Source organism: Megalobrama amblycephala, linkage group LG8 (assembly GCF_018812025.1).
Source record: "Megalobrama amblycephala isolate DHTTF-2021 linkage group LG8, ASM1881202v1, whole genome shotgun sequence".
NCBI lineage: Eukaryota > Metazoa > Chordata > Actinopteri > Cypriniformes > Xenocyprididae > Megalobrama > Megalobrama amblycephala.
In genome coordinates, this window is record NC_063051.1 from 13,506,953 (window position 1) to 13,521,146 (window position 14,194).

The 14,194-nt window shown below is 35.9% G+C and overlaps 1 protein-coding gene across 22 annotated transcripts in view; it reads left to right on the forward strand.

Annotated features, from left to right (window-relative positions):
- Positions 1–14,194, forward strand: part of cadpsb (Ca2+-dependent activator protein for secretion b) — a 91,469-nt gene that overhangs the window by 50,194 nt on the left and 27,081 nt on the right. For 16 of the 22 annotated variants that reach the window (XM_048199513.1, XM_048199515.1, XM_048199517.1 and 13 more), the window contains exons 7-13: positions 3,372–3,483; positions 5,011–5,150; positions 5,745–5,811; positions 6,012–6,120; positions 6,402–6,614; positions 9,279–9,290; positions 13,011–13,147. In XM_048199513.1, coding sequence (XP_048055470.1) covers positions 3,372–3,483; positions 5,011–5,150; positions 5,745–5,811; positions 6,012–6,120; positions 6,402–6,614; positions 9,279–9,290; positions 13,011–13,147 — 790 coding nt within the window. The remainder of the gene's footprint in view (positions 1–3,371; positions 3,484–5,010; positions 5,151–5,744; positions 5,812–6,011; positions 6,121–6,401; positions 6,615–9,278; positions 9,291–13,010; positions 13,148–14,194) is intronic. The other 6 variants (XM_048199518.1, XM_048199520.1, XM_048199501.1 and 3 more) reach the window with 1 other exon arrangement.

A 14,194-nucleotide genomic window follows, 5' to 3' on the forward strand; every position in this document is an offset into this window, starting at 1 on the left:
TGATATGCTTCAGTGTCACTATAATTGTCAATTCAGTTACTGAGGGAGTGACTTTAAAAGCAAGCTTTTAAAAGAAGCTTTTTTGTGACAATTTTTTTATATTTAATTTAAATCATTGTTTTTTTTTAATGACAAAAACAAAATAGTTTTTCAGTTATCACGACTGTTATAACACTGGTTATTCAATAAACACATATTACTGTTACTAAACTCTGCTCAAAATAAATTTAAATTCTAAATTGAACCATATCGTGATACGTATCGTATCGTGGCTTTAGTATCGTGATGCGTATCGTATCGTGACATTGTTGGTGATACACAGCCCTATGTGACATTAGTCATTTTTAGTACTATTTAAGGTGGATAGGGTGGATAGAATGCACATTTGGATGCAGGGACAGTTTCATTTGCTTCATTCCTGAATAAATCAGCTGTTTGAATGAATGAGTTGAATGACTGACTGAATGACTCATTCATTAAGACAATGACTTGCCGCCGTTTTAGTTTCATATTTAGATCATCATTTCATTTTTTTAATCATTACATATTTCAATATTCAATTGTTTCTAAAACCCATTTAAAACTCAATAATCTCAGAGCATTATTTATGCAATTCTAACTGCATTCATGCCACCGCTCTGAGCTAAACAGTCTGTGTAAATATACCTGTACAGTAATTGCCACTTCAGATGCAATTTCTGAAAAAAAAAGTTAGATTAAAATGTTTGCTCGTTTGACAGCACTACTTACAATAGCTTGTTAAAATACAATCATCATTTATTATTTTGTTTGCGTTATATCTTGCAGGATTAGTCATTATTTTATCGTTGTTGATGACAGACATGTTACAGAGAGACAAAAACAGTGACTGTATTAATTGTATCAAAGCCTTCAGAGTTGCCAATTTGTGTGAATGAATGAATGAATGAATGAATGAATTGTGTATTTTTCCCCTCTTTCCCCTCTTTGGAAAAATGACATGAACACAAGCCCCTGACAACTGAATAAATGTAGTTCCAAATGTAGGTTCGGGAGGAGCCTGAATATTCAGTCCTGTCAATCATCATTACGAGCGTATATAAGCAGCAGTCACTGCGTCATCCCTCCTCCTCCCCATCTCCTCCTCTATTTCTCTTATTCTACCTCTATGCAGTACTGTTAGAGGGGGGTTTAACTCAGAGCTCGAGCCGAGCCTCGGGTTCGAGCCTTTTTTCGAGGACAGCAAGCCAAGTTTGTTTTACCATTAACCATTCAGACTGAATGGGCAGGTGAACTTGTGAAATATTTTATTGGATAAATTGGATGTATTATCAAACACAAACAGCAATCTACGTTTTTATAATTCTGTGGTGAATGTTTTATGATCAACTATATCTATTTGTCCAAAACATTTTAGTTAAACAGGTTTTAGTTTACATGCACTTTTTGCGAAATACAATTTTAAAGGTGCCCTCGAATGAAAAATTGAATTTATCTTGGCATAGTTAAATAACAAGAGTTCAGTACATGGAAATGACATACAGTGAGTCTCAAACTCCATTGTTTCCTCCTTCTTATATAAATCAAATTTTTTTAAAAGACCTCCGAAGAACAGGCGAATCTCAACATAACACCGACTGTTATGTAACAGTCGGGATGTACGCCCCAATATTTGCATATGCCAGCCCACGTTTCCAACATTATAAAAGGCATTTGACAAGGGCAGCCAGTATTAATGTCTGGATGTGCACAACCAAATCATCAGACTAGGTAAGCAAGCAAGAACAATAGCGAAAAATGGCAGATGGAGCAATAATAACTGACATGATCCATGATAACATGATATTTTTAGTGATATTTGTAAACTGTCTTCCTAAATGTTTCGTTAGCATGTTGCTAATGTACTGTTAAATGTGGTTAAAGTTACCATCGGTTATTACTGTATTCACGGAGACAAGAGAGCCGTCGCTATTTTCATTTTTAAACACTTGCAGTCTGTATAATTCATAAACACAACTTCATTCTTTATAAATCTCTCCAACAGTGTAGCATTACCCGTTAGCCACGGAGCACTATCAAACTCTATCAAAATCAGAAGTAAACAATATAACAGTATACAATACTCACATAATCTGACGCATGCATGCCGCATGCATGACGAACACTTTGTAAAGATCCATTTTGAGGGTTATATTAGCTGTGTAAACTTTGTTAAGGTACTGTTTAAGGCAAGCGCGAGCTCTGTGGGCAGATAGCAGGAGGATTTAAAGGGGCCGCAGCATAAAATCGGCGCGTTTATAATGATGCCCCAAAATAGGCAGTTAAAAAAATTAATAAAAAAAAATCTATGGGGTATTTTGAGCTGAAACTTCACAGACACATTCAGGGGACACCTTAGACTTATATTACATCTTTTAAAAACATAATCTAGGGCACCTTTAAATCATAGCTGTATTGAAACAGTAGCCTAGAAAGAACAAACAAATTTATTTCAAACTTATGAACAGCTTGTGCGAGTCTAACTGTGTTATTTAAGAGATATTTGTATCCTTTAAATAATATTGTAATTTGATTTTTTTGATTATTTATATTGATTATGATTACTGATACACTACAAGACCAAATCACTATAAGGCCAAAACAATAACTGCAAATCAAAATTATCTATACATCAGCCGGTTTTTAGCAAAAACCCACAGATTAGACTAAAAAAAAAACAAATGCAGAGAGAGAACTTTGCCTCAGATCTGCCACACTCCACTGGACTCTGATAATGAATGGGTAAAGAAAGAGTAAATAATGGTGGACTGTGAATGTGAACTCTCGAAATATTCTTTATGTTATTCATTTATTTATTTCTTTTCCAAATGTCAGACTTGTCTGTATTGTGGGAGAATCTCATGCGAGTAATCACCAGAGAATATCCTCGGCTGAATGTGTTATGTAGAAAACGTCTGATGATACACTTTACCCAGTGGTCTGTCTCTCATGCACTTGACATTCAGTATTAGATTTTTACGACCTTATCAAATGATTTGTTAGCGAACGATTTCATCAGCCCTGCCGTGTAGCCGAATAGGACTGCAGAGATTGTTTTCCTTGCTGATCAAAGTAATACAATGAAAACAAGGGTTGCGAGATATCTCTGTGCGCAGTGCTAAAGTAATAAAGAGTGGCCGAGTGTCAAGGAGATCTATTATACCTGGAGAAAGCTATACGTTAACATCTCAATGAGAGTTGTTTGGCCGGCGCAAGAGCCCCTTGAAGTAATCTTTGGTGGTTGTACTTTTTCTGTTTTTTTGTGTGTGAGATGCATGAAAATGAGTGTAGAAAGTACATAGAAGCCTATCATCAAAGACTTGAATGGTGTTTGTATGTATGTGTGTTCTCAGTTGGGGAACCCAAGGAGACTTCACCACCACACACCCCCTGCCAGCAGTCAAAGTGAAGCTCTTCACAGAGAGCACAGGAGTTCTGGCCCTGGAGGACAAGGAGCTGGGCCGGGTAACACTCAATCCTTCTCTTCTTTCTGGCGGCTTTGGACATCTGTGTTCTGTTTGGGGTTTTTTGGAGCACAGAATGAATCAGGCTTCCTTTTAATTCATGAGTTAGAATATGAATTGAATTAACCATGCCCCTCCAGATGTTGAATTGTTGTAATAAAACAAACGATTAACCAAATGATAATTAACTTTGGCTAATTATGCCATGATAAGAACAATACTGTTAAAACAACACCAGCATCAAAACAGATCATTTTGCCCACGAATGTCCACATTTTTTTCCAGATTAATCAACAAAATTCGAATCTACTGGTAAATTATAGCATTATGGGAAATGACATGCTTTTCTACATAAAATTGATAATAAAAAGCTATGTTAGAGACATACATTACCGTTCAAAAATTTGGATTAGTAAAAATGTTTTCTTTTATCTTTTATGATGTTTATTTATTAAATTGATAAAAAGTGTCAGTAAAGACATTAACAATGTCATGTTACAAAATGTTTCTATTCAGAGTAATGGCTTTGCTGTCACAGACATAAATGACATTTTTAAATATATTTAATAAGAAAAAAATGGTATTTTAGATTGTAATGATATTTCACAACACTTTTTTTTGTATTTTTCGTGAAATAAATGCAGTCTTGGTGAGCATAAATCTATCTATCTATCTATCTATCTATCTATCTATCTAGATAGATAGATAGATAGATAGATAGATAGATTCTACATTTTTAAATTCAAATTTAAATTGCAGTTGTCCTTTACATTTGCAACCTTAATTAGAACTCATGAATTGGAATTTAAAAAAACATTCTACATTCAAGGACTCAGAGGTCCTCTAATTATGAAATTGTTAACATGATTTTTGACCTTGACTAATGCTGGATGTTTAGTACATGGTTTTTAAATGTGTCTGCGTCTTCATCAAGACTGAGGTAGGCAGGCATCGCTAAGCATTCAACTCTAGCTAAGAAATAGTTTAAGCCAACTTATCAGAGAGAGAAGAGAGTGAATAAAAAAGCACAGGAGAGAATATGAGAGAAACTGGCTCTTCTCTGATAAGGTGCCAAGAGAAGAGCTGCACATCCTAACTCTCAGTACACAGAGGCATGAGCCAAAATTAATTGAATGTTGAGAATTTCACTGAAAGAGCTGACTGGCAAAGTAATATGTCATTATCAGCTCACACCCAGACTCAGGGATATTTTCCCACACCCACACAACCTGTTTATCCGTTTACTGAATGCTTCATGTGTGAAAATGTCTTAGCGTTTCTAGGGCAGACACTGGCTATAGGATTACATGTTAAAGGGATAGTTCACCCAAGAATGAAAGTTCTGTCCTGAAAGAAGGTCATACGGGTTCGTAAAAACATTTGGGCAAGTAAATAATGACAAAATTTTCATTTCGGGTATGCTGTTCCTTTTACTAGTGAGAGCTTTGTCTCTCAGTCAGTGGTTGTTTAGTCTGGTCTGATGAGTTGTGATCATAATAATCAAGGTTCTCTCATGTTAAATGATTAGGTGGTTCTTCACCCAACTCCAAACAGCCCAAAGCAGGCAGAACTCCACAAGATGACTGTGACCAAGGCCTGCCCCGATCAAGATCTGAAGATCAAACTTGCCGTCCGTATGGACAAGCCTCAGAACATGAAGGCTTGTGGGTAAGAGATTTTGTCCGTTTTGTCCGAGATTACATTCTAATACAGTATCATCCACACATAACATCTTTTGTTTCATGATTAAATGAAAAATGACGTACACTTCCATTCAAAAGTTTAGGGTTGGTAAGAAGTTTTTGAAAGAAGTGTCTTATGCTCACCAAGGCTACATGCATTTGATCAAAAATACTATACAGTAAACCAGTAATATTGTGACATTATTGCAATTTAAAATAAAAGTTTTCTATTTTAATATATTTTAAAATGTAACTTATTTATTTGGTGTTGCTTAATCCTTCAGAAAATCCTTCTGTTAAACAGTTTTGCTGCTTAATATTTTTGTGTAAACTGTACTTTTTTCAGGATTCTGTGATGAACAAAAAGTTCAAAAGAGCAGCATTTATTTGAAATAGAATTTTTTTAATTATAATTTCTTTATAAAAGTCTATCTTTTTTTGATCAGTTTAATGCATCCTTGTTGAATAAAAGTAATCATTTCTTTGAAAAAATCTTATTGACCCCATACTTTTGAACGGTGGTGTATGAGTTTAAATGAATGAAGTAAAATACTGATGAAGCCTGTGATTATTCCATCAGGTATTTATGGGCTGTTGGCAAAAATGTTTGGAAACGCTGGAAAAAGCGCTTCTTTGTCCTGGTCCAGGTATATCTTTTTATATATTAAAACTGTGAGTGAAGAATAGTTTAGTTTGACTTTGTAATTCCATGTGATGCTCTGTACAGTTCAGTGTTTTTAGTGTCTTGATGAACCATGTACAATTTTAGGTAGTGCATATGATACAGATTTAACCTAATGCTTTCATATTAAGCATTTTAATACTATTTATTTCTCTTTTGCTATAGGTAAGTCAGTATACCTTTGCCATGTGCAGCTATCGAGAGAAGAAGTCAGAACCACAGGAGCTGCTGCAGTTAGATGGCTATACTGTGGACTACACTGACCCACAGCCAGGTAATACTCTCACATTTACCACTCCTTAATTAAACTATTCTCAGTTTCTGGTTGTCAAACGTTAGTGGAATGTGTCCATAGTAAATGTAAAAAAAAAAACAAAAAAAAACTGCATCTTTGTTTACACCTGTGTGCACTTGAGGGGAACTGACTTCATACATCTAGCATAATTTCTTTGCAGATGCTTTGAAATTGTCTTTATAATGCAGCTAAAGTGCATTTTTAAGTATATCTTCCACTGACAAGATGAATGTACCTGAATTTTTTTTCTCTGTGTGCAGGTCTGGATGGAGGCCGGGCTTTTTTCAATGCAGTGAAGGAGGGTGACACTGTGATCTTTGCCAGTGATGATGAGCAGGACCGCATCCTATGGGTGCAGGCCATGTATCGAGCTACTGGCCAATCACACAAACCCGTCCCGCCCACCCAGGTCCAGAAACTGAATTCTAAGAGCGGAGCTGCAGCACAGATGGACGCCCCCATCTCTCAGTTCTGTAAGTACACATTCCAGTAAAGCATTTCATTACACTGTCAGTCAGGATAAAAATTGACTGAAGCTGAGATGCCGAGTAAATTAAATACATACCAAGGCTTGTTAATTTCCATCTTTATAAACCGGTGACGTTCTGTTATTTAGGCCCTCAACCACTTACTTACAGTGACATTGTTCCATGACAACACGCCACAAAGTAGATAATAATTCATAAATGAATTCAGATTGGTGTCAGGTTGAGTTAGTAACTCATGATGTCATAGTGATGTCACCTTGCACTCTCAGCACACGTAGCAGGAAAAGGTAAGAGCGAGTGTGTATAGTGGAGCAATGTGTTTATTTCAATGTCCATGTCTTTGTTTCTGCCCGTATGCAATCCTGATTAGCTTTAACAACCGCGTGTAAGAATTTTCAGCAAATTTAAAATAGTTTAAATAATTTACATTTTTTCTATAATGATGCCCAAAAATGAAAATTATGACATCATCTACTCACCCTCATGTTGTTTAAAACTCTTTCTTCTGCAGAACACATACATTTTTGTATCATATGGCTTCAGAAGATTTGGAAATTAAACTTGAACCCTGTTTATTTGCATGCAAAACAGTTTTCATATTTTGTCCTTTTGTGTCCCACAGAAGAAAGAATGTTCTAGGGGTTTGGAATGACATGAGAATCAGTAAATAATGACAGAATTTTCATTTTTGGGTGTACTGTCCCTTTAAGACTTAAATGGCAAATACGATTCTGCCACAAATGTTCTCATCAGAAATTGAAACAGCTGTTTAAATTATAAAAAAGTAGTACTTTACACTAATATCAAGTCACTTTGAAGCATCTAAATAATAATAGATCCTGCTATTCAGAACCTTGTCTTTTGGTGTGCACCTACTTCAGCATCTGTCCATAGCAATGTCTTATATCACAAAATGTCTCGTAGCAGAATTTATACACTGTTAAAATAAGTTCAATAAAATCTAGCTCATGTTTTAACCTCATACAAAATCTAAAGGTAGAGGTTCTGTGTTGTTTTTCCATTGATTTATTTGTCCTGTTTGTGAATGTTTCTTGTGGTCAGATGATTCCCTCACAAGTTCAGATGCCATTCAATTTTCTCACTATAAGACAGACCCTCTCCCCTCTGAAACATTATTACACTGTGTAAATGTTTCACCCTCCACCTTAACACACCCCAGGTGGTCTTGAATGGCACAGAGTAGTGGAATATAACATGCTGTACACACACCCACGAGCAAACATTCCTTTGCTGCAGAAGGTTTTCACAGATTCTAGAATACTATGAAGGTTCTAACAACATATATATATATATATGTATATAGAATATATGTCAATTACTCTGATTGAATAATGATTTGAGGTAATATTAAAAGGGAAACACTTTACAATAAGATTCACTTTGTTAACTTTACTTAATGCTTTAGTTATCATGGTCATTAATCTATGTTAATGTTAATTTAAATACACAGATGTTCATTATTATTTCATGTCCATTCATTATACCTGACTATTGTTAATTCATACAACTGTTACTTAAAATGTATGTGTATGTAGAAATAAACACCCAAAAAGTTAGTTCACCCAAAAATGACATTTCTGTCATTAAGTACTCACCCTCATGTCGTCCCAAACCCGTAAGACCTTCGTTTGTCTTTGGAACACAAATTAAGATATTTTTGATGAAATCCGAGGGTATCTGATCCACACGTATTGCCCCCGTTCGAGGTCCAGAAAGGTACTAAAGATATTGTTCTGGACCTCAAACGGTGCAATGTCGTTGCTGCCTACGTGTGGATCGGATAACTTCGGATTTCATCAAAAATATATTAATTTGTGTTCCGAAGACAAACAGAGGTCTTACGGGTTTGGGACGACATGAGGGTGAGTAATTAATGACAGAAATTTTATTTTTGGGTAAACTAACCCTTTAACATATAGATAAATACATGCTTAAAATGTATTGTTGATTTTATTTCATGAATATTCCTTTATTGTAAAGTGTTAGCGATGTTTTTGTTCTTTTGAAAGCAATGACATTTGACAGTCTGAATTATTTTCATACCTTAAAATGTTGACTGGATTTATTCTGCAAGCAATTTATATGCTCAATTGTTTTTACCGGATTCAGTACCTTCATAGCATCATTTTAGAAGCTGATACTGGCATCAAATACACATTTGACCAGCATTCAAATATATGTCTGAAGGTAAGTGTATTTGCCAGTACAGTGTTAGTACATGTTCCAGTGATCTAGTTGAGTCTGATCTAGATTGTATCAGTGTTTGGCAATCCAGTGAGAATCCTGTCAAAATCAGCTGCAGCAGAGCACAACGTAATACACCGAAATATAGTCTTTCTTTCTTTCTTTCTTTCTTTCTTGCTTTCTTTCTTTCTTGCTTTCTTGCGTTCTTGCTTTCTTTCTTTCACTACTCGATCTGACCTCCCACCAGTTCAAACTGCACTATCATGTCGGTACAGGTCGTTGTATTTTACGTTGTGTTTTTTCTTCGTTCATGCTTTGCTTGTACCCTTCTTTAGTCCTGCAGCTGTAGTGGAGTCAGGGTTTTCGTGTCTGCTTTTTCCTTCAGCCTTGTTGCTAGTCTTTATGTTATTCTGGTTTGTCCCTTCTTACCCTGCTGTCTTCTAGCTGGACTCAAGGGTAAGTGCTAACCTGTTAGCTAGCACCAGTCAGATAATCCTAAAACCATTATCTGACCTATGCAACGTGCTCTCTTTATCCTTTTTCTCTCGTTCTTTTTCTCCTCCTTTCAAATCTCACTCCTCATGCTTTAGACCTAAGTAGATTATTTTACTTTTCCGTTGAACTTTTTTTTGATGATGGTTAAAACTACAAACTTTCATTATTCTTGCCAGTTTAGGTTGCATGTAAATAATAGTGCTTATTATTTAGCTAAGTTAATATGGTTTATGATTTATTTGCATAATTGCCTTCTCTACATAAACATCACTAGCATCACAAGACCCCTCAGAGTAAAGTAAAAGATGGGGTTTGACTTGTTCTATTGGTTACATAAACTAAAGGATTTGGTGGCATTTCATTCTAAAAATGTGATTGCTAAACTTATTCAGAGTTTATTTTGTCACCTAAATGACAATGAATGTGTTTGGATTGACTGACTAAGTCAAGTTTGACAATCAATTCTGTCTACAGTAACAGCAGCAGTGAAGCACTGTACATTTCTTTGACTACTTGGACTTTACTCTCGAGGGTTCAGTTGCTTTTCAACTGATTTCTTTATTTTTGAATTTGAGCCTCACAAGAGTTGGCAAATATGTAAGTGGAGTATTCTGAATGCCAATGTGAAGGAGCAGGCAATGCCGTCCCTCCTCACCAAGAAATACTCCTAATTATCTTTCGTCCGGAGGAAATGGGCCTCTTTGAAGTAGTCCCTAAACCCAACGTAGAACTTAGCAAAGATATAGTTCATTATTTGCACCTGTGTGTGTTTGCCCTTATACTGCTTGAGTAGGTGAGCATTTTGATGTCATGTTATCCATTCAGATGCTGATGGAAAGACAAGTTCATTTTCTTCCTTTTTGATTATTCTCCATTCTTTTACAGAGAATGAATTAATTACTTTTTAGCCTTTGTTGGCTTCCTGCTAAAGCCGTGTATCTGCACTAGAACAGTAATGCTAGCCTGTTGGCACGCCACTGAAGTGGCTTGCTTGTCAGTGTGCTCAGCAAACCTTATGAACACACTGAAAATTTCTCCAGTATTGTCAACTTGCAAATGCTAAGAGAAAAATACGGAATGCTAATAGATAGGCAAGCGGAAAATGTTACTGCAGTTTTTTTTTTTCTTCCTTTTTCTTGCATGACATTGGAAAGCGCAGTGGAGTGTCTCACTGTGTTCCTGCATGTAAAAGACATCCATTTTCAATGAAATCTCATACCTATGTAACCATTAAAAAAGCATTATTATTATAGCAGTAAAATAATATTAATACCAGGGTAGGAAATGATTCCTAGCTTATTAGTATCCCCACAAGTCCTCGTCTTATTTGAATGCGGCACAGCGGTTTGTGCATAAGCCGATTCAAAACTGTGGAATGTGGAAGTACATTATTTTAATTAATGTATAATTATGAAATGTAAAAATGCAAATGAATTAGGCACATCTTTTAATCCCATAGGTTTACCCTGTAATTAGGACACCTTTTCTTATTTCTTCCCTTCAGTTCCACGGTTCATATAGCTCACATAGTCTGTTATGCAGTTTTACACTTCCTTTTTCTCATTTCTTTATTCTGAGTTGCTCAATTATAAGGCTTCTTTGCCATTCGTTCTGATGTTTATTTTTTCTCAGTTTGTCCGTTGTCTATCCTAGCTCATTTCCTTACTGAGTTCTTCATTCCTACAATCCCGTGTCTTTTCCTGTGCCTCTATTCTTTCTTTTTTGTCCTCTCTTTTAGTTTAGTCTACGTCTCTATAACTGTAGCAATGCTTTACTTGGCTAAAGGATAACAGAACTTGAAGTTCCTCTAATTAAGCAGATCCAGATAGTATTTATTTGTTTTTGCACTTTATTTTTAGCCATATGTATTCATAAAAAAGGTGTTTGATTATTGTTGTTATCTAGACACATGCCTTAATCATTGGTGTAGCACGATGCACATTCTTTCCTCACATTTTCTCTCATTAGAGCACCTCATCACTGCACAGATTTAGATTCTATCTTTCTGTTTCTAGTAGAGAATAAAAGTTATACATTAAAATATAACTTAACTTTTCTTCCACTACTTTCTCAAGCATGTGCATAGAACTACATAAACTACATAGTAGTTTTGTCAATGGCACTTCGATACCAATTTGGTACTGAAATTTTCAAAATGTGACGATATCAGCATTTCCCCCTAGCATTTTGAGCACTGTTGAGTGGATTCCTCTGATTGGCCATTGTGTTCATGCGCTCAACAGATATCAAACTCTCCCATGTGTATCTGTTAAAGCACTCAGCAAAAATTCTTGCGTCTAATTACATGTTTTTGAGGCGCTGATCATTGTAGCGAATCACAGACATGTCTGTTGAGTGTGTGAACACAGTGACCAATCAGAAGTGTTTAAGAATCCACTCAACAGGGCTCAAAGTGCTAGAGGGAAATGCTGGTATCGTGATATTTTGAAAATTTCAGTACCGACTTGGTATCGGAGTCTGTACTTTTGACAACACTACTATACTATATAGCTGATTTTGGTTACATTTAACCTATAACATTAAGAATATTAAAGAACCCATGAAATAAAAAATGTTAAAAAAAAAACATGGCTTTTGTGCCATGTCTATTAGGATTGAGGCCATTTACACTGGTCAATGGTTTTATTTATTTATTTAAAAAAGTAATACTTTTATTCAGCAAGGATGCATTAAATGGATCAAAAGTGACTAAAGACATTTTTAAATAAATGCTGTTCTTTTGAACTTTCAAAGAATCCTGAAAAAATGTATTATGGTTTCCACAAAAATATTAAGCAGCACAACTGTTTTCAATATTAATAATAATAATGTTTCTTGAGCAGCAAATCAGCACATTAGAATGATTTCTAAAGGATCATGTGAGGCTGAAGACTGATTGTTGACAATTCAGCTTTGCATCATAGGAATAAATTACATTTTAAAATATATTAAATTTAAAAAATCACTTATTATTCATGACTCACGCTGTACCGCACATATTTTTATCTAATCAGATGGTTCTCCAGAATGAAAAAGTAAACTGTGCTTGTCAGGCCATTTCATGGGGTCTTTAAATATTATCTTAGAGCTAACTTTTGAGTACTTTTGTAGACTTAGTTGTTGCTGTTGCACTATTAAATCACATTAGAAAATACCAGGTTAGTTAATTATAATATATCAAAATGGCTAACATATCGCCCCTGATTTCTTTTTCGGTATTTGTACTTTTACAAGCACACAATCCATCTTCTCTCTTAAAACGAGTGACCTTAATCAATTGCGAATGGCAGAATCTATTGTATTCATGTTAAAGAAACTACATTTGGAATCGCACCACTTCCTCAGAGCCATCGGTGGCTTTTACGTTCCAAAGCTTTTGATTGAGAGAACAGGAAGAGACAACGCCCTGATCAGCTCATGCATGCACGTCCAGAATGAATGTGAGCTGAGGGTTATCACTCAGTTCCACATTTGCTAGGTCCGATTGAACTCTGCTTGACTTTTGCTGCAAGTTGACAATGTGAAAGCTCAATGTCCTTGATTTGCCATAGAGGGCTCATTCTAGGTCTTTAGTTTTTTTAGTGGTGAGAGGAGAACAAATCATTCTCCTTGCTGTTTGCTAATTTCCTCTTCCTTGAACCCACCCCCTCTCCCTTCCTCTCCCACGAATGGCTGGAATAGATGCTGACAGAGCACAGAAGCACGGCATGGATGAGTTTATCTCAGCTAACCCATGTAGCTTTGATCATGCCTCATTGTTCGAGATGGTGCAGAGGCTCACGTTGGACCACAGGCTAAATGACAACTTTGCATGTCTGGTAAGTGGTGACTTTTTTTTCTGCTGACTTAAATGCAAAGCAACTAAATGAGAGAGTAGAGAGTAAAATACATATTATTAACGTTAACTGATGGTAACGAGAGAAAGAGAGAGCGCTTGAACGGACAAATTCCCACAAAATTATGTCAAAATGCCTCTATAGGGCAAATATCCTTGTGAAACATATATTCGGCTATGTCTGAAGTGAGCGTAAACAGTTGAAAAAGAAAACGCGTGTGTAACAGTATGTTGGATATCTGCATCTCTTAAAGGTGCCATCGAACGTTTTTTTTACAAGATGTAAGTCTAAGGTGTCCCCTGAATGTGTACCCCATAGATTTTTTTAAATTAATTTTTTTAACTGCCTATTTTGGGGCATCATTAACTATGCACCGATTCAGGGGCTGCTGGCCCTTTAAATCTCATGCTCCCTGCCCATCGAGCTCGCGACTCTATAATACAGTGCATTTACAAAGTTCACACAGCTAATATAACCCTCAAATGGATCTTTACAAGATGTTCGTCATGTATGCATGCATGCTTCGGGTCATGTGAGCATAGTATTTATTTGGGTGTTTATATTTGATTCTGAACGAGTTTGATACTGCTCCGTGGCTAAAGCTAACATTACACACTGTTGGAGAGATTTATAAAGAATGAAGTTGTGTTTATGAATTATACAGACTGCAAGTGTTTAAAAATGAAAATAGCGACGGCTTCGTGGATACAGTAAGAAACGATGGTAACTTTAACCACATTTAACAGTACATTAGCAACATGCTAACGAAACATTTAGAAAGACAATATACAAATATCACTAAAAATATCATGATATCATGGATCATGTCAGTTATTATTGCCCCATCTGCCATTTTTCGCTGTTGTTATTGCTTGCTTACCTAGTCTGATGATTCAGCTGTGCACATCCAGACGTTAATACTGGCTGCCCTTGTCTTATGCCTTTCATAATGTTGGGAACATGGGCTGGCATATGCAAATATTGGGGGCGTACACCCCGACTGTTACGTAACAGTCGGTGTTATGTTGA